General features: G+C 36.4%; 2 protein-coding genes across 3 annotated transcripts; one reads left to right on the top strand and one right to left on the bottom strand.

Annotated features, from left to right (window-relative positions):
• Positions 1–213: 213 nt before the first annotated feature.
• Positions 214–15,992, top strand: LOC113078380 (A-kinase anchor protein SPHKAP-like; the record flags this gene model as incomplete). Its single annotated transcript, XM_026250706.1, has 5 exons — positions 214–298; positions 382–419; positions 3,607–3,690; positions 4,113–4,159; positions 13,082–15,992. Coding segments are annotated over 5 exons (601 nt in total), but the record flags the coding sequence as incomplete, so codon positions are not given.
• Positions 15,657–26,624, bottom strand: LOC113078379 (dynein assembly factor with WDR repeat domains 1). Of its 2 annotated transcripts, none has more exons than XM_026250704.1 (13): positions 26,505–26,624; positions 26,352–26,424; positions 25,049–25,193; positions 23,749–23,807; positions 23,540–23,662; positions 23,172–23,271; positions 21,627–21,734; positions 20,975–21,081; positions 20,024–20,126; positions 19,221–19,335; positions 18,536–18,612; positions 17,788–17,950; positions 15,657–17,698 (listed from the first exon to the last, which is right to left on the bottom strand). In XM_026250704.1, the coding sequence occupies exons 1-13, from the start codon at positions 26,542–26,544 to the stop codon at positions 17,664–17,666; spliced, it is 1,248 nt and encodes a 415-aa protein (XP_026106489.1). In that variant the 5' UTR covers positions 26,545–26,624; the 3' UTR covers positions 15,657–17,663. The 2 variants fall into 2 exon arrangements, 1 of the variants encoding a protein (XP_026106489.1); XR_003281490.1 differs by lacking the exon at positions 15,657–17,698 and adding an exon at positions 18,196–18,441 and having other exon boundaries at positions 17,866–17,950.
• Positions 26,625–26,817: the final 193 nt, after the last annotated feature.

Here is a 26,817-nt window from a genome sequence, read left to right as displayed (position 1 = left end):
CCAAACAGCACATCTCGGTAAAGGGGTTCTCCTCTGTAACATCCATTTTTACCTACACTGCTAAAAAAAAAAAAAAAATAGAGAAATTTAAATTGACATTATACCTATGTTCCCTTGATTTTTTATTTTTCTTGATCCAGCTCTGGACAGTGAAAGATGCTTTGGGGCAAAATTAGCAAAATTAGAATAACTGGCTTCATTGTGACAATGCAGTTTCGCCGTGTATCCTCTTTCCCCCCTCAGCAGTGACAAAGACAGGGCCTCCTCAGTGGTCACAGCACCCTCTGCAGGTGTGGAGGTGGAGCGACGCTCTCTCAGCGCTAGCAGTGAGGAAAGTGGCTCAGGCAGCTGGGCCCAGATTGCCCCTGAAGACGACCCCAGGAGGAGACCACCAGTAGCTTTATCCAGCTAAGCGAGGGGTCAGTCTTCCAGTAGACCAGGAGTCACCACACTCAGTCCTCGAGGGCCAGTGTCCTGCAGAGTTTAGCTCCAACTTGCCTCAACACACCTGCCTTGAGGTTTCAAATATATCAAGCAAGAGTTTGATTAGCTGGTTCAGGCGTGCTTGATTAGGGCCGGAGCCAAAATCTGCAGAATACCAGACTTCCAGAAACAAGTTTGGTGACCCATGCAGTAGACCATCATGCCTTGCTGGACAGTGTGGCTTCTCCATTTGGCTTTTCATTAAGCTACATATGCTAGATGCAATCCTTGCCAGAACTGGGCACATCCAGAGCGCAGTGTAGCACCCATTTGTGAGCTTGCTTTTCTCATCTTTAAAGTAGCAATTTATTGACTTAGAGCTCCAACGTGAATTAAGCATTAAAGCACTTACTTTTGCCCTCACTTTTTAACTAATTAATACGTTTTGACATATCTTGATTTATATTAATGTCATGTGACTTGTGTGATCAATCTTCAGCCAGATGATGTTGTCTTTAAAGTCTGCCGCCATTGCCCTTAATTTACTGTCTAGCACACAAATGCACAGACACAGTGATACAGAATCAGACATAATGGCTAAAAGAGAAATGCGCCAACAAAGAATAAATATAAGAAAATTGCCTACTAGAAGTTCATGTCATTCCTGTTATGTAGCACTTTTTGAAGCTCTGTAAGTTCTAGAAAATGAACATGATAGTGTTGTAATTTATAGTTTATATCAGACTTTCAGTAGTGCTCTGACTATGCTGAGGCAATTAAAAACTTTATTCATTTTAACTTATTTACACAATTCCAAGAAAATTATTTAGGGATATCTAACAGAACAGAAGGGTTGAAAATATAGTCAATTTAGAGTTAGATTAGATGAGGCTGTCAGCTTTGTTTACTTGGGTTCATCTTTTGAAATCCTGATTGTATTATCTAGTAATTTTAGCAAAATTGACTGTTTTATTAACCAACATCAAATCCTTTGCTGATACATTATAATCAAGTGATTTTTCCCATAAAATGAAATGTCAATTTGTGGAAGATAATGTCATAAAGAACTTTCTAGTTACAGGGAATTGCAAAAGTGGAAGCAAATTCAGGACATTAGTAAAACAAATAGCAATATTGGGCAGAAACCATGGATTGATCAGAGAAGTAAAAAATATGAAGAAAACATGACATTTGTAATAAATTGCAATTTTTTTCATGTTGTTTACAGTTAGATGGGGGAAATGGCAACATCTGCTCAAATTAGAAAAGCAAAATGTTTAAAACAGGTTTATTGTAGTTAAATAAAATTAAAACATTAACCCATTATAACCATTATTTCAGCTTTACCTGAAATAAAATACATATAAAAAATGTATTATTATTTCAGGTAGTTGTCATGGTAGAAGTTCTCATTTTCATTTAGTTTAACTTGATGCTCTAACTTGAACTTAAATGAAATACATTTCATAAGAAATGGTGGAGATATTATGAATAAATAAATAACTAATAAAAATGGCAAAGCACATTCAAAATTACTAAAACTCTTAATCAAAATTAAAATGAAAATTTTAATAAAACTAAAGCTAAATATTGTAATTTAAACATTTATAAACCTATATAGACTATAGAGTATCTTAGTGATACTAAAACAGCACTGATTTAAACTTGTTGATATTGTGATACAACTACTACGATTTCCATCTCCAAATTGTGAGTTTACTATTTTATGTGTATTAAGGTGTATATGATACACACATCTGATTATTTCCTTCCATACACACGTGTGTGTGTTAGCACACTCTAAGCCAGTGCCTGAGGTAGTGTAACTCTCTGAAATGAGAGATTGCATTTGTGAGTCGAGTCCAGCACAGCTGTGTGAGTAAACGGCTCTGACAGCATGACTGGAGTCTGGAGCAGAGCTCTCACCCAGAGACTCCACAGCAGTGCTAGTCCTGACAGACATATGTTACATCCTGTTGGCTCTAGAATGAAAAGGATGTAATGGGTGTGTGAGTTCCCTCTTGCTGATTGAATCATGTCCAGCCTGCCACACTCACCGACGATTCCTAACCTGCGCCAGCTCAACGCCATCTTCACTTACCCGAGTAAGCTGGCCATCGGCCTCCATCTGGCTTTAACCCTCCCTTCATTGTTTTTCCGCCATGTCGGGGGAAAGGTTACTCTCTGCTTGTTTATTGGGCTGCTGCTGGTAGAGGCACAGGTGGCTCACGTTCATAGTCATCAGCTGGTAGTGAGCTGCTGTGATGCCCATGCTAATGAATCTCATGCCAGTGTTCATGCCTGTTCGCTCTACTCCAAGCCCCACTGCAGTGATCATAGTAGCTTCTGCATTGTTCACACTCTTACAGATCTACTAGACTAGAGTAAGCATAGAAAGAGAAAAAAAATTGAACAATTTGGACTTTGTAATGTTGCTGATAGAAGCAAAGGCTGCATTTATTTGATCAATAAAAGCAGTAATATTGTGGAAAATTATTATAATTTAAAAGAACTGTTTTCTATTTGAATATATATTTTTAATGTAATTTTTCCTGTGATGCAAAGCTGAATTTTCAGCATCATTATTCCATTCTTCAGTGTCACATGATCTTCATAAATCAGCTGATTTGTTGCTCAAGAAACATTTTCGATTATTATCAGTGCAAAAACCCATTGCAGTACAGATGCAGTGCCATTCAAAAGTTAGAGGTCAGCAAGATTTAATAATAAATAAAACTTTAATTCAACATGGATGAATTAAATTGACCAAAATTGACTTTTCAAATATATGCCGTTCTTTTGTATTTCCAGTATAGTAACTGCTAATCATATTAGCTTTATTTCTAAAAGATCGTGTTACACTGAAGTCTGGTGTTATTATAGTGGTGAAATTCAGCTTTGCATCACAGGAATATATATATATATATATATATATATATATATATATATATATATATATATATATATATATATATATATATAATACAAATAAAAAAACAGTTGTTTTGACTTGTAATAATATTTCACAATTGTATTGTTTTAACTGTATTTTAATCAAATCAATGCAACTCTGTGGAGCATAGAAAGCATTCAAAAATGTAAAAGTCATAATTATTCCAAACCTTTGACTGGTAGTATTTGTGTACACATTGATCTTTTTATGTGCATGTGTGTGTGTTTTAGAAATGGGAACAGCAGCGCTTCTAGTCTGGGATTGGCAGACCTGGAGGGCTTTCTAGACTACACCATCTCCAGCAACCTAATCAGGTATCCAACAGCAACACACTAACCGCAGCACACTTAGAAATACTCGAGATAATGGCTGTTAAGCGCTCATCCATAACCCGGAGCGCTGTCCAAATCCTCATGTCTGCATCTCTCCTCATGAGGATACGGCCACAGTTGGAGGATGAGAAATTGAAGTCAAACTTGGATCACATTCTGTCATATTAGAGCGATAGCTGCTTCTACAAGTATGTAATTGTGCTGTTTGCTGTGTCTGCGAACCGTCTCAAACATGGGTAGTTCTAATGGGTTTTGTCACCAAAAGCGTTTCAGTCATTTACTATTTTCAGCTTTTATCAGATGAGTGCAATACAGTCAAGGCCCCTGAGAGGCTCCGTGAGGTGACTGGAACACGGCCAGCATTGCTCTATACAGCATGATAATGATAGTGTCTCTGTTTGCAGCGAGGACAGAGAGAGGAAGGCATCTCACTGTCAGGATCAGACGGACGGTGAGTGATCCAGCCCTTCACATGCACGCATACATATTTGAATGAAAGAGCATTCATCGCTGGAGCTTCACGACTGCGTTTGGAATTAAAAGGAAATCATGCTAGCACTGCTCTTCACACTTCTGCGCTAATGTATTCAGTCTGAAGCCGTATGGGTTTCTCTTTTTCTGGCAGTCTGATCTTATATATAAATGTTACATGTTGTTCTCGAGAGTGAACTTCACATTATTTCTCTGTGAATGGGGATTTTTAGATTTTTAAGGGGCACCGGAGGCTCACTTGGTGCCCTCGATGAGATACTTTTTCAACTTTATATTTTTTTCATGCAAATTGTGATATGGGATGGTCTCTAGAACTCAATTTTGGGAGTTATTGAATGTAATTATTCAAATGCGCTTGGCTCTGAAATCCGAGGGGGATATTGTGAGTGGGTGGGATGCTTCTGAGCCAAAACTTAACATGTTGGACTGTGGGAACAAACAAACAAACACTGCAATAGGCTGCAAGATTAATCAAAATACAACAAACATTGTAAAAATGCAAAATAAATAAAGTGACGTGTGGCACTGTGTTCCTTTACACATGAGCAGCTCACGATCTGCTGGTGTCTGGTTCGGTTCACAGGAAATGCTGCTCTACATGAATCCATCTCTACATCAGCTTTGAGTTTGGGTCATTTAACAAGCATTTGGGAACACAACATGCGCCAACCAGCTTTCCATACTTGAGAAGCACTTAAAACATAACCCAGCGGTTGTCAACAAAGCTCCCTCCCTTTAAAAGCTCCCTGCGGTTTTCTGCCAAAAGAAAAGCTTTTATGGTTTAATATTTGAAAATGTAAAGAAAATACTATTATTATATGTAGTATTATAATAGTATTATATTTTTTTCCTTAAATACTTTTTTATTACAATCAAATATTAAGATAGTTCAATTCAATTCAAGTTTATGTGTATAGCGCTTTTTACAATACGAATCGTTACAAAGCAACTTTACAGAAAATTGTTTCTACAATATTTAGTAGTAGCTTATGGTGGTGACTGTCAGTTTGTGCACGTTTGACAGGATTTTTTGAAAAAATTAATACAAGACGTAGTCAGCTAGACGATGAACATTATTAATATTATTAATTAATAATTGTTATATGATGCAGTGACACTTGTAGCAATATTTGTTAGTTCTGTTGTTGATTCAGGGTTAGCATCATCCATTGGTGTCAAAAGTATTGGCATTCATTACTCAAGTAGAAGTATAGATACTAGGGTTTAAAAAGACTTTTGTAGAAGTTGAAGTATCAACTCAAGCTTTTTACTCAAGTAAAAGTGTAAAAGTACTGGTTTAAAAAACTACTTAAAGTATAAAAGTAAAAGTAATGTAAGGAAAAAAAATGCCATTAAGAACAAAAGCTTGGGCCGCACCACAGGGGCCTATTGTGCACTACCCCACCTCCTCAAAAAAACATTTTTCTAAAGGCCATAATGACTATAATGTTATATTAAAATGTTCATATTGAAAAATTTGGGATGCACTAGGCTACCTGTTTCAGCCACATATATGCCCATTGAAAATGAACACATTTTAGTACAATGCAAATACATTAAAGAGCTAGAGATATGATGACTAGTTGCCAATAAGTATTGTTATGGTGCAAAAAGTCAAACTTCAGAGGCATGTCATCAATAACCTTGAATGGAATGTAAATGTACATCCAAGCTTAGCTGCAGGACTCTGTGAGGGCAATGGACAAGAACATTGGTGCAGGCTAAGAAACAATTACTCTTGTGTGGTTGACTATTTACAATAAACATTATAGTGCTGTCAAAATGAATGATTAATCTAAGTGATTAATCAAAAACTAAAAATGAAAAATAACTCATAATCCTGATACCTTCTTGATTGATAGCTTCTTGTATTCGGTACATACGTCTGCTATGTCCAGTGTTCGGGGGTAATGAGTTACAAAGTTGATATAGAGCTTCACAGTCCCACCCACAGCCCGAGAGAGCTCTGGTGCCGGAAGTAAATTTCCCACTCATTTCTCCCATTCACTTTCGGAAAAATCCGTATCTAAAGAGTTTTAGAGCATGTGTGAGGATAACCAGCTACGGCTGAACTCATAAGCATATAACATATCATTTCAAGTGAAAAAATTAAGACAAAATCCAAAAAAAAGTCAAAGGTACAAGACTGTGTACATATTTTCATTTCGAGCGCAGGAACTACTCATCCCATAAACCACCGCGCCCCATTGAATTCGACTGAAGCCACAACTGCGAACGAGGCAACGAGCCTTTTGAGCGACATCCAAATCTGATGACGGCCGCTCACGCAAACTTGTCCTCCAGTGAATTTTATTTTATATAGTGAATGTGCAGTAATAGCAGTTCTTTCAGTATTAATCGTGTAAATAAATAGTGTTTTATATATGTATTGTGTATTGATTTTTATTTTATCATCGTGTATTTTAAATTGTGTGCGTGTGTGAAAGTGGTTAACGATAACGTCAGCAACATGGTGCAGTGCTTTATACCTGAGTGCAATCACCGCTCAGTTGTCAACACTTGTCGTTGCCATTACACAAATGTTCAGTAATTGCACAAAAAGGTATGTCTAGGCTAAATATTGTTTTGACAGTGGCATTATAAAATGCTTGATATGACTCATTTCATATGGAGGCTACAGTAGCCTAGCTAAAGTGGACGATAATGCTAACTAAAGTTACCAACCTCCCTGCAAAACTCTCAATGGCAGCCAAGGAGATCATGATTGCACTGATAAGTCTACCGTGCAAAAACGCAACACAGGTTTTTATTTTATTTTATTTTTTTATTAATGATCTTCAGTCTTCACGGACCTTCGAGGGGTTTAACCAGACGGTTACACGAGCTCCACCAATCAGATACATCACTGTGGGATTGTGGGATTGTTCAGGATTGTGGGTAATGAAGTACTTAGCCAAGACATCGCGAATAAAAGGCATTTATATCAAAACAAGGTTAGTGCCCCATGATCTTTTTACGTTTATATGAGCATATACTGTCGCTTAGTACAGCCATAGCTGGTTTTAAGTCTACCATGTATGGTTACGTTTTTATGGCTTATACCCCAAATGTCAATGCAGAAATTGCATTGAATTTTTAGTTCTGGCACCAGCTGTGGGTGGGACTGTGATGCTCTATAGCCTAGATATCACAACATTGTCATTTGCGTCATCAATCGCAAACGATAATTTATTAAAACGTCTCACTACCCAACTCCCTACAGTAGCTTAATTTGTGGAGGACGAAGAGAAAGCACCCATTTGGCAAATGAGCCAGTACTGAGAAATAAATAATAACTTTTAAGTAGGGTCCAGTGCCTTTTCGATACTTTTAAAATGGTACTGGCACCTCAACGTGCCTGAACCGATACAAAAAAAAAAAAAAAAAAAAAAAGAACTACAAAAAAAACTATGGATAACATTAAAGAACATTACAAATATTTAAAATAAATCCATAGCTTTCAGCTTGGATGCTCTCATTTCCCAAGTTGTGCTTCCCTTAATCTAAGGCTAATAAATGTATTTCACAATCTGGGTCATTATTTAATACAAAAGTACACATAATGTTTCTACTGTATCTCTGTCACTCACTCTGATATTTAGTTAAGATGAGTGCTGTCTGTCACTGTCTTAAATCAGTTCTGTGAATGACTGTATGCTCATTCTTTATAAAGTAGCAACAATCTCGTTTTTAAAATACAGTACTGTGCAAAAGTCTTATGGAAAAGAAAGAATAGTGTTTTCACCCCAAAAAAGGGTTTTAAGCCAGTTATTTATATCTTTTGCTGCAATGTGTCAGTAGGACAGTAGTTTGCCATTAATTTTAATAATAATCTAGTGCGATTTTGAATGCACAAGGAGTTTGACAATGGCAAAATGAATGTTTGGAAATGTAAACTGATATTTTATACTGACACTACAGCAAAATATATAAATAACTGGCCGAACACCATTCTTTTAAGTGAAAATACTGCCTAAGACTTTTGCACAGCAGTGTATGTATAAAGTACGTATGATTAAATGAAGTATATTTAAATAAGTGTAATTAAAGTATGTGTTCGTTCATATGTGTTAAGGGCTAGATTGTCGCTGGAGGAAACAGCTGTTTCGTGATTAGCGGTGACAAGCGAAACTTTACAGTAGATGAGAAACCGACTGATCGTGACCTTTTGTAAACTGTATTTATGACAAAGAACTTCACAGATACAGATATTCTAACAATCTATCGGTAAACACACACCTTGTGTCCTCTGTCTCTGTTTGAGCTCGCGCTGCTCCACCGCAGTCCGCGGATTGAAGAGCGCGCTGAAAGACGGGAGGAGACCGGACTGACGCCGGTTTCATTTGAAATTTAAGCGGACTGACACTGAGGCGATCGGATACCGGTTCCAACCTACTTTTAAGAAATATATTGTTTGATAAACGAATCCAAAACTGTCTATGCCCTTGCTGGAGTGTGATGTGATTTGTGTCATGTGCAGGTGTGATGGATCGCGTATGGACCAATAGGGTGTCGGAATGGTATATGTGTATACTTCTCATCCAACCACAATCAAATTCACTCCATCCTGATGGCGCGATTTATCTGGATAGGTTTTTTTCTTTCTCTCTCTCTGAACGATAACAATCCGGAATGAAATAGCAGTAACGAAGCTATTTTTTTTTTAAATGTAAGGAGTAGAAAGTACAGATACTTGCGTTAAAATGTAAGGAGTAGAAGTAAAAAGTCGGCTGAAAAATAATTACTCATGTAAAGTATAGATACCCCAAATTTCTACTTAAGTACAGTAACGAAGTATTTGTACTTCGTTACTTGACACCTCTGGCATCATCTGAGGTCCTCTGAGGGTCAGCATCATCTCTTCTCAGGTGTTCTGGATCCAGACTGGAGCTTGTGTAAATCCTAGTTACATCCCGTGGCGAAACATAGAAACAAAATAGAGACATCATTAAAGCTGCTGATCCAACAAACTAAAATTAGTGTAACCCAAGCTAATGAATAAAAATGCACATTTGATCAGATGCAACTACACTCACAATTTAAGAGATACATTATTGGAATGCTTGGCGGAAGAGATGTGTTTTTAATCTAGATTTAAACAGAGAGAGTGTGTCTGAACCCCGAGCATTATCAGGAAGGCTATTCCAGAGTTTGGGAGCCAAATGTGAAAAAGCTCTACCTCCTTTAGTGGACTTTGCTATCCTAGGAACTACCAAAAGTCCAGCGTTTTGTGACCTTAGGGAGCGTGATGGGTTGTAGCATGGTATAAGGCTAGTTAGGTACGCAGGAGCTAAACCATTTAGGGCCTTATAGGTAAGTAATAATATTTTGTAACTGATACGGAACTTAATAGGTAGCCAGTGCAGTGACTGTAAAATTGGGGTAATATGATCATATTTTCTTGACCTGGTAAGGACTCTAGCTGCTGCATTTTGGACTACCTGTAGCTTGTTTATTGAAGAAGCTGGACAACCACCTAGAAGTGCATTACAATAGTCCAGTCTAGAGGTCATGAATGCATGAACTAGCTTTTCTGCATCAGAAACAGACAACATGTTTCGTAACTTGGCAATGTTTCTAAGATGGAAGAATGCAGTTTTTGTAACATTGGAAATATGATTTTCAAAAGACAAATTGCTGTCTAATATAACACCCAGATTTCTGACTGTAGAGGAAGTAACAGTACATCTGTCTAGTTGCAGATTGTAATTTACAAGATTCTGTGTAGTGTTTTTTGGTCCAATAATTAATTTCTCTGTCTTATCCGAATTTAATTGGAGAAAATTATTTGTCATCCAATCTTTTACATTTTTAACACACTCTGTTAGCTTAGATAATTGAGAAGTTTCATCTGGTCTCGTTGAGATATATAGTTGAGTATCATCAGCATAACAGTGGAAGCTAATTCCGTATTTTCTAATAATATTTCCATGGGGCAATGTATATTGAAAATAGAAGGGGACCTAGGACGGATCCTTGTGGCACTCCATATTTTACTGGTGATAAATGAGATGACACCCCATTCAAGTAAACAAAATGGTAGCGATCGGACAGGTAGGATCTAAACCATCTTAGAGCCTGCATTTGAATACCTGTATAGTTTTGTAATCTATCTATGAGTATGTCATGATCTATGGTGTCGAACGCAGCACTAAGATCAAGTAAGACTAGAAATTAGATGCAGCCTTGATCTGACGCAAGGAGCAGGTCATTTGTATTTATAACATTGCACTTTAAAATCGCAATTTTTAAAAGACAAAATTTTTATGACACAACTGAGCATGTCTGAAGGGATTTTAAAAAGATTGCATTTTTATGGCATATTTATAATTATTTGCAAATACCTTAATGAGCAGATCTTAGAATTAACATCTCCAAACTTAAAAAAGAAAAACCTTTTATTTAAAAGTCAGATTGTAAAATGCACAAAAGAGTATGGTCAGAATTGTTTTATTTTTTTTATTGGGGAACTAGTCTTACTTTTTAATGTTTTTTTAACATTTTATTTCTGATGGTATTAGAATAGACCACTGAAAACTTCTCACCTTTTTTATTGATCATCTCAATTTCTTCTGTTCTGTTTGTTGGTCTCTACCTAACATTGTGCAGTGTGGCTCTTTGTGCACTCTGAACAATAGCAAAGCATTAGACTCATTGCACGTGTTCTTTATTTGATTTTCCAAGCACCAGAAATTAAACTTACTGTACCTCACATATACAAATGGTTTAAAATAGTTGTCCTTCTTATAATTTTTAAGTTTGCAAGCACAAATGTGTCACTGTGCAGCCCTGTTGTGGTTCCTCTGATCTTACGCATGACCTTGATACATCTGTCTTTCTGTTGTTCGTGTGATTGGCCTTTAATCTTTGACCTCCTCTATCTAACATCTACTGTGCGTACAGTCTGCCCTTTGACCATCATCGCTCAGTGTGCTTCTAACGTTTGCTCTCGAGCAGAGAGAGAGAAAGCTAAAGAGACAGCACAAACTCACACCTCACAAATGACTCATTCACATGCAGGAGAACAAAAGAGACGTTCAGACACAGGAGCTGATGGCAAAGCATCATCCTGCTGGGATGAGGAGAGGGTGTTGAAATGGGAAGATGTGTTAAAGAGCAAGAAAAGAGAGAACAGATTCATTTTGGAACTGATTTTTGCGGTTTTGGATCGCTGAGGAGGAGGATAGAGATGTCATGATGGAAAAATATTACTGGGGCAAAGGAGTAGAAAGAACTGCTTAAATTGCATTTGAAGAGATAAGCTAAAAACCATGAAAAATGTTCTAACTGGAGAAAAGTGGGAGGGAGAAGAGATTAGCCCACCTTTCCTAGAATGAGTGTAAAACAAAAGGCTTTAGCAGTGAGATGGTGGGCTGTGTGGATGTTTAAGCCCCTCTCTCTGTATTTCCCCTGAGCTCTTTATCATTCACACTGATCCACATTCATGAAGAACAGTGAACCTTAAAGTACAATTGTCCACCCGCCTCAAAATGTTGGCTTTTTGAATTTATAATGTTTCATCACAATATGATCTGACATCAGTTCTATTAGCAGTGATACTGTAATTGCTGATACTTTAAAACATGCCACGATTTGATCAGAATCGGGATATCAGTATTACAATATTATGTGCCGAACTAAAACAAAACCATTCAAAAAATTTTACTTTGTTCAAATTAAATCAACTTTAACTGAAATAAAATTAAATATTAAAATAATATTTTGTCACTTTTAGTTTTTATTAGCAGTTTGATGCTTTTATTTTAGAGATTTTTGTTATAATTTTAATAATTTTGTTGTTTGTCATTGTTTATTTTATCTTGATTTACTAAAATAACTAAAACTGAAATGAATAAAAACGAATACATCTACTGTGATGACAAATATACTATATCGAACAGTTAATAAAAACTAAAATAGTATCTTAATGATTCTCAAGTAACACTAATTAGATGGCTATTTCACAATGCAAGTTACACTTTTATCTGAACTCATAAATGCAATCAAAATGTAACATGATCGCTTAAATAAACTCTCAGAAAATTGCAAATCCTGTATCCTAATTGGGACATCCACAAAACACACACACACACTTTAAAGTTGTTGTTGTTGTTTTTATATATAATATAGAGATCATCAATCATCTGATGACAGCTCATAATTGGTTTGTGCAATAAGATGAGCAATGACAGATGAGAACATTTCTGTTCCCTCTGAAAATGTGCAAATCATCAGCACCCCACAACATGAGCTACTCCAAAAAATGCTTAAAACTTACTCTCATCGATACTAAACTGTGACTAAAAATCTGAATTTATATTAGCCTTCATATAAAAAACAATAAAATAAATATAGTAACAAATCTAGGAGTTTATTATTATGAAAAATGCACAAAAATACTATTTTAAATCATCCTTATTGATATGAAATAAGTATTTTCCAAAAAAAGGTTTTACTGTAAAACTTAGTAAATGAAAGCTATAAATCTAAACAAGTGTTACAAATTTGAGGTTGACATCTCAAAAAATGATCTCACAGTAAAGTTTTGTTTGGGTGCAGTCCCAAATATTTCCACTAGATGAAATTCATCTCCTATTATTTTCCAGTACAGTTCTAACTACTTTGTTTGGTGTGTTTACGTAGCACGTGCCAAAACCTTTAGCATGTTTCATACTATTCCAGTGAAGTTTAAAAAATGCTAAATTCTTCTGCTGACCATTTTTTTCTGTTAAAAATTACCAGTGTTAAAATATTCATGTTAATTAGAATTACTCATTTCTGCACCAGCAAATGCTTTTTGTTGCCTTTCCATTTGATTCTTCTTGCAACGTATCAGATCTACAGAAATCCCACTCAAGGTAGTGTCTGGTTTGTGTGACAGGAGTGACGTCGGGTCTGTCCACAGCGGGCAGCAGCTGTCAGCGCGAGCTCCTGGTGCTGAACTTTGACGTGGATTCGGAGTGTGTGGATGGAGAACTGAGAGCGGCGCTGCAGTGGATCGCTGCGTCTGAGCTCGGCGTTTCTGCGCTCTACTTCAGAAGGACTCAGGAGCACAATCTCACTAAGGTGAGGACAAATGGAGGTTGTGCTTTTGTTAGAATAACTAACCAGGTCCGAGCAGAATCTGCACCCATAGAACTACACAGATTTCAGCACTTGTCATTCAGAAAGTTCTCCAGTCTATCCATGTTTAAATATTTTGCAGAATTTGATTATAGTGTCAGCTAGCAATAACAGTCTAGTAGTCTGAGCCATTATTCTCATTTTACTGATGAAAACATACAACATTAATGCATTATGGTCATGTGACTACAGTGTTGCGTTTTACAATTTAAAAACATTTAAACAGTGCACATAATACTGTTTTTCGAGAAAACCAGATGAAGTGTAGTATGGAGGCAGTGTTTTGAGCCCTGCAAAGGAAAGAGCCCTTCAGCAAGGCTCCAGCAAGTCCTAAATCCTGAAAAAGAAATAGCATGGATTCTCTCTGGAATTTCTAATGCTTTCTTTTATTATTATTTTTAAATAACTTGAGGAGTCTTTAACATTTGTGTTTTTTTTTTACACACACTCGTGCCTCAAACATGAATTCTGAAACAGTAGATTAAAAAATAAACAGTTGTTAATCATTTATAGCTTATATATGCAATAAATAAACCAATGCACTTACCAATGCATTTTTAATAGATTTCTAGGAAATCAAGAACAAGAATGGGATGAAATTATTGGTGTCCTTTTTGAAAACCTAGAAGAGTGGAAGCTGCTATAGCTGTAAAGAGGGATCAACTCAAACAAATGTCTATGTATTTAGAGTGTGATGTTGTTAAAGGGGACTTTGGATGCCAATTTTACATAAATTGGTATGATTCTTTAGGGTCTTCATGAAATGTCTGCAACATACTTTGGTTAAAATTCCTCAATGGTCTTGTAAAACATCATGCTTTTTAACCCATCAAAAACAGATCTGTTAAAAGTGACTAATTTGTTTATTTTCTTCCTTCATTTGTTCTGCATGGCTTTGGCAATTGTACATAATTGGTGTTGTTTTGTATTATAAATATGCATATATGTTAGTGTTACAATAATACTGCATAACAAGACTGAAGTGTGCATTTTAAACTGGAACAAAAAAGAATATTGGTATAAAAGGGTTATTATTAACTAACACTAAAACCTTGAATAAGCATTTTCATTTAAACTGAAATAAAAAATTGAATTTTTGTTTCATGTTTACCTACACAATAGATATTTTTAGATGGATAAAAACACAACAAAACATCAATATTTAAACTAAAATAAAGTGAAAAATCTAATCTAATTCAAAATATTTTAAAAAGCTAGAGTAGTATATCAATGATAGTAAATGAAGAGCACTGACTGCTGATAAAGAACTGAAGAGTGTGTTTGTTTCTCAGCTCCACAGAGTGGTGCAGTTGGCAGGTCAGAAGGCTTGGCGTGTTGGAGACTTGTTCAGCGCTGTGGCTCAGTTCTGTCAGCTCCACCAGGACCTGGAGCACAGAGGACGACCCGTGCCCAGCCTGTTCGACTGGATACTGAAGACCAAGCGCTAGAGCGGAACAGGAGCTGGAGACGCCACATATCCGCCCTGAGCTAGCACATGTGAAACCACCAAACACAAATCCCATTTGAGCCGCTAATACACCTTTATAGACTCATAGATCCCACAGACTCATCCTCATCCACAGCCACCACCATGACTGTACATCAGCACGTGAATCTCTGTTTATCACAGGGTAGCAAGGTTTACAAGACACTCGCACGCAGTAACTGCTCCCAATACCAAGATCCTTAGCATGAGGCTTCCTTAGTACCAAACTTGTCCTCTCGAACCACCAGCACATCCACATTTGAAATCCTTAAGAGTCACAGCTTGCACAAACCTTTATTCCATCATCTCTGTCACACTTGTATATGTCTTTGCTAGATCACAGGAATTATGGGATATACTATCGGAAGTAATGAGTTATCCATAAATATGTGCTAGAGATGCACATTCACAGAGATTGTGATTTAAGGATATTTCCCTTTAAATGACGCATGTTCCTGTCTTTTACGCGCACGCAACATTAGATCCACCGGTCACCAGCCAGCACTGGTTAGAGGAACATGCTTTAAACCGACCAATCAGCCTTGACGTTTTGTAGCTTGCAAATTTTTACTGTACTGTACAACAAACCCGTTTCAAATGCACAACGTGACTTTTTATCCAAAATAAAACAGACGTGCGAGCTCTGGCGTAGGGATTTAGAGATACTTCAGTGTTTGTATTTAAAGTGTGTAATATAGTTGAGATCCCATTCCAAACACACTTTGTTGTTTTAAGTTTACATTGGCGAATGCGTTCTGCCATTTTATTGTACCTCTGAGACTGAATTGTTTGTTTAGTTTTGTGTGACTACTGTTATTTAAGAGATTTTATTTTGGCTAGATGTAAATAGTTTAGACTGTGAGCTACTGTGTCTTTGGGCAATGTAAATTTCAGTTTTTTTGTTTTAAGATCGCAAAGACTCAGACAGACGGGATAACAGCACTAGTCTGACCAGACTACTGTAAAAGTATGAATATGAACGTAAATTTAAAGTACAAGTACAGTTTTGTCACGTAAAAGTTGACGTGTAAACGTGAAATCTGGTGGCGTTATGGTTTTCTCTGCATAGTTACATAATAGTAATGTGTTTTAATATCAGCGTTGAAGGCACACAACTGTATCCAGTCTGTCACAGTATGCCTGAATGTATTTATCTTTTCAAAATAAAATTTGCGTATGGTGAGTTTGATGTCGACAGCCTTTATTTGAAAAGAGCCACACATGTTTGAATAAATGAGTTTATATACACATTTAGCCAGCTGTTAAAGAAGGTGCACACAAAAAATTGAACATTTATTCATCTTCAGTCCATCTAAAATGTAGATGAGTTTGTTTCTTCATCAGAACAGATTTAGAGAAATGTAGCATTGCATCACTTACTCACCAGTGGATCCTCTGCAGTGAATGGGTGCCGTCAGAATATGAGTCCAAACAGCTGATCAAAACTGATCTTGTGAAGTGAAAAGATTTCAAACAAATACAAATGAAGGCATTTTTAACGTAAAACTGTTGTTTCCGGCTAAGATACAAAAAAAGTTGTCTATTCTTTCTCCAGTGAAAATTGTAATCTAGACTGAATAAGGAGAGAAATCTGCACTGAGCATGCAAGCGAAAAAAGTCCAAAACAGATCTAAACAAATATATTGGAGTATTTAGATGTGAGAGGACAGGATGGACTTTCTCACTGGAGGACACGTTATTACCATAGATTACACATACAATTTAAAAATGGGTGGATTTTGATGTTAAATAAAATTATAAATAAAATTCACATTTTGGACAGAAGCAATGGTTTAAAGTTGAAAAACTTTAATGATGGATTTGTTTCTTACAAAAAAGCTCTTCACTTAATTGATATACTGGAATCTTGTGGATTATTGTGTTTTTATCAGCTGTTTGGACTCTCATTCTGACGGCACCCATTCACTGCAGAGGATCCATTGGTGAGCAAGTGATGCAATGACACATTTCTTCAAATCTATTCTGACAAAGAAACAAACGCATATACTTTATGTCTGTGATGTCCTGAGAGTGAGTACATTTCTAGCATTTTTTTCTTATTTCTGTGAATTATTCCTTTAACCTAAAAATAGACTGGCATGTTAAAAAAAGGAGATATTCCAGGATAAATACACCAGAATATTATTGTGATTTAATACAGTAAGCCTTAATATTGAATACCTGACTTCATATTAAAGTTTTATACAATCAAAAAAAATAAAAAAAAATTAATGTTGACAAGCATGCACTTAGATTGAAAGTCTATAGAACAACAGTTTTCCCACTGAATTCCATTATAGGTCATTATTTTGGGGTTAATAAACAGGTATGAATCATTATTTTTTTGTGATAGTTGACAGCATGAGTTTAACCCAGAATATTCTTTAAGGGGGAAAAATAACGGCAATAATTATGTTGGGAACACTTGAACTTAAAAGTCCTTTATAAAAGTATTTTAATGCATTAATTATGCCTTGTAATGCACCTTACAATGCATTGTATCTCATGAATAATCACAGTTATAATAATTTATAATAGTTATCTATTCTGCACTACACCGATTAAAAATCATGCATGAAAACACAACAAACAACCATTTTTTAACATTATAAAGAATCTGCAAATATTATAAAGCATTTTAACTTTGCTCACAGTTATTCATGAAAGATATAATGCATCACAACTTGCATTATGAATACCTTTATAATGCGTTATACGTGAAAAGCGTTACCATAATGTCTTCCACACATACATGTTCTCTGAAATACGAGGGGGCAGTGTGACAAGATGACACACAATATCTTAATCAAAAGAGGTGTGGGAATACTGTAAGATCAGAGTTCAGGCTGCTCTCTCAGTGCCAGATCCTGCAGGTGTTGTCTTTACTGCCTGCGAAAAGATTGACAACGAGGCATTAAATTACTGACGTGTGATTACGTTTATGGATTTATGAGTGTTACGCAGGTGCGTGTAATTGCCTGTAATGATGGTGTCTCCCTCGTAGTTGAAAGCACATGAGAAGATCTCATCAGAATGGCCCTCGAGCTCCTGCAAACACGCTCCTGTGTTCACACACCACACACGAGCCGTCTTATCCACACTCGCCGTCAAAACACGGCTCCCCTGCGGATTAAAACACACCTAGAGCGAGAGAGAGGGAGAAAATAAAAAGCTCATTATATTTCTGCCTTTTGTTATGATAATGCATTGGGGGCTCTTCATCATATTCCATCATAAAACAATTACTTTTTGTTTTGCATGTGGAACATCCTATTTTAACAAGCAGGAGAGAGACAGCTGAACTGAATCTGACCCGTGTTGGTATGACAGGCGTTTTATTATAGCGCTGAAGAACCGAATGTGCATGTGCGTACTTGAGTTATCACCTCTATACAGGAAATGGAACTATTCTGCTGATGGTGATGACGGTCCGGAGGGGGATAGAAAAGAAAGGAGAGGATATTATGGCAAGATGGTGTAACGATAGGCCTGAGAAAAGACTAGATGAAGAGAGCTATAAGAATGCAAACGGCCGTATGAATATGCAGAGAAGATGACGAATGACAGGCAGGATGCTGGGATGGAGGCAAGAGGGATATAAACAGGAAGAGACCCAGACAGGAAATGAGCGCCTGAGAAAGAGACAGAGTCAAGAGATACGAGAGGATTATTGAGTCTGAAGCTGGAGTGACAGGCCGAGGATGGAGAGATAATGTGATTTCTTACCTTAGATATCTCTCCTTTATGGCCCTCTAATTGCCACAAACACTGGAAGGTTTCTGCGCTGAACACTCTTGATGTACCTGCGCACAAAAACCCATGATCAGACTCGAACATAGATCCATCTCACAAAAACATGTCTAGGTCACAAAATCAAGTTAGATGTGAGTGGGGTAATATGTGCCATGAAATCTATCTTGTACACGACATGGAGGAAAGATATATATAATGTGGCCATGAATTAGGCCACGATTTGTAAAATGTAGCCACGATTTGCTAAATCAAGGGAACCAATTATTAAATCATAGCTATGAATTACTTATGAATAAAGTATGTAGTATTATTCCTGCATTTTTAGACAAAACTATTACTCCAAGCTGAGACACCAGCACAGCCCTAATCTGTTTTAGTGTTTTTATTTATATAAATAAGAATTTTTGCATATATATATATATATATATATATATATATATATATATATATATATATATATATATATATATATATATATATATATATATATATATATATTATATGCCTCTTAACCACAAGTAGCTGTAGCCTTTATAAAAATATAGACATATGACAAATCATGTGGTGTACTAAAATAGTCTCTTTTCTCACTGGCAAATCGTACCCCACAATCCAAAAAAAAGAAAAAGATCCATATGAGAGGGTTGTGATGTCTCACCATCAGCAGAGGCTGTAGCGATCAGCTGACCAGTGTAGTTAAAACACACATCCAGCACTTCATCATTATGACCCAAGAGAGTAGCCAAACACTGACCGCCGTCTGCAGCCCACACCTACACACACAACCTGTTATATAACACACAAACCACTCCACAACCCCAAATAAGCTCACAAACACCATTATTAGCCCGACTGAGTGAATTCTGCAGTCTGTGTCCCCTTCAATGGAATTTGCCCATTCTCTAAATTTAACACAGACACATGCATGCAGACATCTCAGTGCTATTATCTATCCACAGTCACACCAAATGAATTGACACTTGTAAAAAGCTGTGAGAAGACTTTGTCTCGCTGTGTTTTTGAGAAACATCAGACTGTGCTGAATAATTAAGAGCCCTCACACTTCTAGGAACAGACAGACAATCAGAGGAAGAGAGTTACTCAGATGAAAGTGTAAGAAAAAAACACATTAAAGGGGTCACATCATGAAAAATAGATCTGTCCTTTATCTTTTGTTCATTCGTATACCATATAAACATGCAGAAACATTTGTAAAAACGTCATGTTTCAGATTTACCGTCTGAAACATTGCTACATAAATCTATAAATATAAAAACGAAATTAATTTGATTCAACGTCTTGTTATCATGCTACTTCTAATGCAAACGTCAAACCCTGGTAAGGGAAAAACTAAATTTGGATGCAAAATTATTATAAAAGGACCCCAAGGGAAAAATCATAATTTAAAAGGCTCTTTTACGAGACAGAACGAGAATTAAAAGAGTGAAGAGAGACAGAAACCTTGCAGGTTTTGTCCAGAGAGGCTGTGACGATGAGGGAACAGTCCCAGTTGAACTGAACGCAACTGATTTCTCCTCGATGACCTGTGAGAACGTGAACTTTGCTACGAGAGACAGACAAAATACAAAATCCATTACGCATTAATTAAATGTAATAAGAACAATATTTTCAGAGTTTCTCCAGGTCTTCAAAAACCTGAACTTGCACAAATAATGGACTTAAAAAGGTCTATCACAGTAGAAGGTCTTAGATTCATAAAGCTGTGGTATTAAATGTATTTCGCTCCAAACAAGCTCTAAATCAAGATATATATTTACTTCAAATTGAAAAGGACTCAAATTGAATCTAATTCAAAATTGAAAATATCTGAAGACTTGTTTTCTGAGAAATTGCACCCAATTGAGTTCATGCTGTAAAATGTGTTTCTTATCACACACTGGCAGATATTTATTCTTGTATTAATCATGAATTCACTTCTTAGAAAACAAGACTTCTTTTCTTGCTATTTTGCTTCTCACCGTATCTTGATTTAAGAAACTTTAGACATTTGCACTGAAAAAGGACAAAAACTGAAGAAGGTTGTAAAATGAATTAAAGAGTAATGGAGATGTGTTCAAAAGGTACTTTTTTCAAACTGTTGCTTATTTAACTCATTTGGTGCTCCCTAAATATGATTAATTTGGTCTTAAAAAGGTCTTTAAAAAGTCTTAATAAAACTGTTTGTCCAGCTCTTTTCATAATACACATCCTTTCGAAACAACTTTACAGAAAGTCCAGCTGTTATGTCTTTAACACCTTAGTGCCTTAGATTTAGGGATGGGTGCTATGACAATATATAATAATGATACGACTTAGATCTTGCTGTATTATATTTATTTATAGTGTTGTCTATATCAGTGCTGCAGTAACATTTCTGTGCATTCAAGGCAATCAAGAGATTGAATTATTGACCTGCCAGTAGAAACGTCCCACAGAATGGCAGTGTGGTCAAACGACCCCGTGACCAAACGATCACCCGTTGTGTTAAAGGAGAGAGAGATGATCTCGGCGAAGTGACCCTGAGAAAGTGAAACAAAGAGAAACGCTGTGAGTGGAGAGGGAAGCTCTGATAGAAAGGCAGCCTTTTTCTCTTCAGCAAAGAAATATCATATTAATTTCCCCATTTCATCGGTAAGAACTCACTGAGCGATTCATAATTTAGATTGATAGAGAAATAATTGGAGAGTTAAGAGGGGTAATTATGCAGCACACACACCTCCAAACGCTCCATCTCTTCCCCTCTCCCTCCGACCCATGGCACGTTTCTCACATCTACACAGCTCCGGATCAGACTGCGTTGCATGACTCATCTGTTTGTATTCGGTATGCTGCTATTCAACTAAAAGTGGAATGCTTGACTTATTCCATAAATTGTGGTAATGACAGATTTGATGACAAATCCATTAATAAACACACGCATGGATGAATTTCCACTGATCACCGGAGAGAAATCATTAAAAATCCCGTAGGAGATAAGCAGATGAGGGGGAGCTCATTAAGCATGGATAGGTGGCAATGTTTTTTACTGAACAGGAATATGGAAAAAACACAGGATGAGACGTACTGCCAATGTAGACATCTCTTTCCCACTCTCAACATCCCATAATTTAGCCAGGGTGTCCATGCTGCCCGTAGCAACCAAGGTACTCTGAGGGTTAAAGGCCAGGCAGACCTAATAGCAGACACACACAGAAAACACACAGTATTTGAGATTAATAGAACAAATGTTGTCTGATAAAGCTCAGTATACATGCACATTTGGCATCCTAAGTCAAACTCCCAGACACAACATACTTCATTTGGTGCCCCCTAAGAGATGGGACCCTATGTGTTTGAATAAATGTCCCCTGATGTTTTAAATGGCCTTGCCAGCCATTTTCTTTCAGTTAGAAATATATAAATAAACGTTATTTGCATTCACACTGTCATTGACCTTGAAAGTGGACTGGATCTAGTTAGGGGCTCAGGTAATGTTCCCTTCACACTATTGTCTTTTGAAATCCAATTTAGGCCCCCTAAAGTGGTTGTGTTAGATGTCCTGTCCTACTTCTTTTTAAAATAATACAAAAATAAATCAAATCTACCCCAAAAAAATCAAGACACATGAATTAATGGATCTAATGTTGTCTATTCTTGAGAAAAGAGGTAGTTCAAGAATGCATTTTTGTTTCTAAGTGACAGCATTTCTTGTAAAAAGTCAGTCTTAGAAGTCTTAATGGTATAGTTCACCCAAAAATGACAATTCTGTCATTTTTTTAAGAATAAAAACTATGAAGATCATATTTCTGATTATTCTAAGTGCATCTTTGTCAGCCGCTTTAAAATCTCAAGCTTGTTATAGCAGAATTGATTCTGACAGGATGTCAATGTTTTTACTGTTCATCAGCAGAAAATATTCTGAATGTCATTTCTCTGTGCCTTTATCATTATAGTTGTGGTGTGGAATACTGAGAACAATTTTTAGAACTATATATTTATCGTTATCGCTATAAAAGTCTTTTACTCAAATCACCCTCATGTCGTTCCAAACCTGGATGACTTCCTCTTTCTTCTGCAGAAGATATGTTGTTAATCAAACCGGTTTGGTTCCCACTGACATCCATTGTGAAGACAGAAAATACTACTGAAGTCAAAATGAACCGAAACTGTTCATTTGCTAACCAACATTCTGCGTAAAAATAACCACATTTGGTTCATAATGAGTTCATTTCCTGACATTCCAAAACCTTTTTTTTTTCCTGGCAAGGAAGGTCCTGGCAACTGTTTTCCATATAGAGATAGGGCTGTCATACTTCAAAAAAGGCAACAAACATAAAAGCATCATAACCGTAACTGATATAACTCACTTTATATCTCTAGTCTTTCACAGCCTTTGTGTCAGGAACAGACTGAAAATTCACTAAGTTCACATACACCTGAACATATCAAGACACACTGTGCCAGGCTTGAAGTCAATGACGTCAGTGTGTCCCATGCCAGGACATATCTCCTGAAGAAGGAGTCATACAGGTTTGGAACGACAGTAAATGAGGACAGAATTATTATTTTGAGGTGAACCGTTCTATAAACTGCTGAGACTCGAGTGAATGCAGTGAGAATGTAGACATACGATTTCTGCTGTGTGCCCTCGAAACGTGTAGAAACACTTTCCTGTTTCAGCACTCCACAATTTGCAGGTCTTGTCAAAGGAGCCAGTGGCAACCTTGTCTCTGAGAGTGAAAACAAGAGAGAGTGAGCGAGAAAGAGGGCAGAGAGAGAGAGAAAAAAGCACAAGGGTTTCTTTTATGACTCAAAGTGACAAATGGTCCCATTGTAATAGCAACAGCAGTTACCCAGCAGTGCCCTAACCCTGACAGAGAGGTGACTGAAAGTGCTTTTCTCTAGTTCATAAATAAAAAACTAGTGAAAGATGAAGGGTAAGCCATTCTGATGGATTCAGGGCATAAGTGATCAAAAGCGCAAGAGCCCTGCTGTTACCCGTAAGGGTTGTTGAAGGCGATGGCATACACAACGTTCCTGTGACCCTCCAAAGTGTGCAGCTCCTCTCCGGATGCGGTGTCCCATATTTTACAAGTCCTGTCATAGCTTCCGGTTATAAAACTGCAAACAGACGGAAAGTAAAGGAGAGAGGCAGAATTAGCGAGAGGGAGGGGGAGCAGGCATGTGAGCACAGCTGATAAACTCACCTCGATCCTGATTTATTGAAGGCTACATTCGTCAGGGGCAAGATGTGAGCCTGAAGTGCCTGTAGAGGAAGACAGAGAAGACGAATTCTCTGAGGGGGGGGTGCACTTAATCAAATTAATTCATTTCCGATCTATAAGCTTGACTGTGTAATTTCCATACATAATTACTATGGCTTTGATGTTCAAAAACAGCAGTTTTCCCTCTGCTGCCACCTAGTGGGTAATATCGATCTAAGAAGTGTAAATGCTGTTGGAAAATCATTCAAAAGCATTTCATTTCGGCTAGTTTTGGTAGATGTAATTGTGGCGGTACTGAACAAAAGCAGCAGAATAGAAGTTTGGATTAAATAATGATGTGATGTTCAATAATTAAATATCATGGACTCTTTACAAGTCCTTTTAACTAGTCGTGCTGTGTGACAAATGAATTAATAAAAGTGCAACCGGCATGTCTCTCAGTTATAAAAATGGGAATATAAAAGTAGTATTTAAAGGAATAGTTCACCCAAAAATGAAAATGCTTAAATTTTACTCACCCTCATGCAATCCAAGATGTAGATATTTATATATATACATGAAATCAGAAAAGAATTGGAGAAATTTGGGAATTACATTGCTTCTTCTCTGCAGTGAATGGGTGCCTTAAGAATGAGTCCAAACAGCTGATAAAAAATATCACAATAATAATCAATAAGTAATCCTCAAAACTCTAGTCCATCAATTAACATCTCGACGCCAAAGCTGCATGTTTGTCAAAAACAAATCCATAATTTACATGCTTTAACTTTAAACCATCGATTCTGGACAAAATTTGAGTCATTAATTAATGATAACACTCCCTCTAGTGAAAAAGTCGATTCCCTGTTGTTCTCTCACATCGAAATCCACCCACATGCTTGTTTAAAACTGTTTTGGAGTGTTTCTTCACTTGTCAAGTGTGCATTATCAGTGTATATTTCTCTCCTGATTCAGACAAGAAATACTTGTGGATGATTGTGATGTTTTTATCAGCTCTTGTTCTGATGCCACCCATTCACTGCAGAGGAGATTTTTCTAAATCTGTAAAAAAAAAAAAAAAAAAGGAAACAAACTCTATTTTCAGTAAACGTTGATTAATGGGCTAACTATTCCTTTACATTAGTTTTTAATGAAGTCTAACACTGCGGGACACTGCTGTCACTGTATTACCAGAGAGATGAAGAGCCAAACATTTTTCAGAATAGAATCACAATATGAAAAACAGATCAAATATGCATGACCCAAATATACTTCTGCATGACTGGTCAGTATTTATGAATACCCTGAAAAGGTAAAACTTGCGGTCATCCTTTTGGCTGACTTTCTCTTGTAGTTTGAGGATCAGGGCTTTGAGCTGCTCGACGCAGGATGAGCTGATGAGAGGTTCAGCTGCTCTGATGTCTGACACTAACTCATTCACATCAGTCCTAGAGAGGGAAAACACTACACTTACATATAAAGATGTAGACTTGTTTATCAGATAAATAGGTACCCTTATGAAAAATAAGTTTATTCAAGTGTGCTATTAGTATACTTCTTTTAAACTAAAAATAGGAAAGAATGCTTTTAGTTTACTTTTTATGTCCTCTTAAGAAATATACTTAAAATGACATTTATGTATACTTGATTTATACTTACAAAAAGTCTAAATATATTTGAGCTATACTCCTAGAATCTGTGTTTTCATTATTATACTGAAGAGGGCGCTAGTACACATCTTCTGCACAGAATTACAAAAAACATAAAGTGAGGAAGAATGAACATGATCATCTGACATGAAACAGCATCAAAACTGCAAGGTTATGGAATAAAATGTAGACCGATGAAGAGGTAATAATTACAGTCAAGCTTTGGGGTGTTGATCGACTCCATCTAAGTTTTGATTATCATTCTGAATCCAACTCATAGTCTTTTTTTTTTTTTTTTGCAGCTTTTTGTTCAAAATGTTATTTCTTTATTTTTTATGAAACTTACCCACATTAAAGTGTTTAAAAAAAGAATGCATGAAGCTAAAATAAAATGTTTTTGTTTCCAAGCAGATACCCTGTTCTTTCTTTAGATGTTTTGTATGTTCAGATATTCATGTGACAAAACATATACACATTAAAACCTAAATAGGGACATAGTAGTATACTTAAAGTTTGATGTAAAGTTTGCTTAAAGAAAACTTATGAGTATACTTGCAGTATAAACATAAAATCAGTAAAACTATAAATTCACTTTTAGTATAATTGCAGTACAAACTACAAACATGGAGGTAAACTAGTAGTGTACTCAAAGTTTCATATTTTTATACTAAAAAGTATACTTTTATATACTAGAAAGTGGGCCAATTTAGTCTCAATGAGTATTGAAACATGACATTTAAATGTATACTACTAGAACACGGATATTTTTATACTTGCTACATTAAGTAACGTTATACTTAAAATATACTTAAAGATAAACTTAAAGTATACTTATTTTTGGTAAGGGTATTCAGTTATATATAACTGTAAACAAGTAGAACAGTATTTTAAAGTGTAACTAGACATCACAAAACGGAAGAATGTTCATTGTAACGTTAGTTGGACAGTCATACTTACTCTGGAGTCAGGTTTAACAGATCGATGGATTTCGTTCTGAGCTGCCCCCCTTTCTCATAGTCCAGGAATATTCCTGCACAGCAACAAAACAGGCGAATCAAACGAACTTTCGATCAAATTATTTCAATATAAAACTGTAAATATGTATATTACCTGGTGGGTAGTATCGTATGTGTAGCCGTTTTAGTCTCATCGCGCCACTGAAGACTGTGTCAACAAACCGTTACTACGGTGATGAGATTCAAGTGCTGCGTACCGCGCATGCGCACGTTCTGCATGTTTTGTTTGTTTCTTAAAAAAAAAAAATGTTTTAGCCCACGCGCGAATACACCTCGTAAAATATTTTTTTATGTTTTTTTATGAAATCGAGTTTAAATAATTGCTAATAAGATCACAATATGATACAATTATGAAACTTACAATATTACATAATATTTACGCCACACTGAAGATTAGTTAAGTGCCT

The sequence above is a fragment of the Carassius auratus genome, unplaced genomic scaffold (assembly GCF_003368295.1).
Source record: "Carassius auratus strain Wakin unplaced genomic scaffold, ASM336829v1 scaf_tig00025652, whole genome shotgun sequence".
Lineage (NCBI taxonomy): Eukaryota > Metazoa > Chordata > Actinopteri > Cypriniformes > Cyprinidae > Carassius > Carassius auratus.
Note: the sequence above shows the minus strand (reverse complement) of the source record. Positions and strands in the feature narration are given on the sequence as shown.

Excerpts from the sequence above, each read along its gene's own strand:
- LOC113078379 (XM_026250704.1), bottom strand. The coding sequence starts at position 26,544 with ATGAGACTAAAACGGCTACACATACGATACTACCCACCAG. Across the intron at positions 26,425-26,504 it reads CATACGATACTACCCACCAG|GAATATTCCTGGACTATGAG; the intron begins GTAATATACATA and ends GTTGCTGTGCAG. Across the intron at positions 20,127-20,974 it reads TGGGACGTTTCTACTGGCAG|CAAAGTTCACGTTCTCACAG; the intron begins GTCAATAATTCA and ends TGTCTCTCGTAG.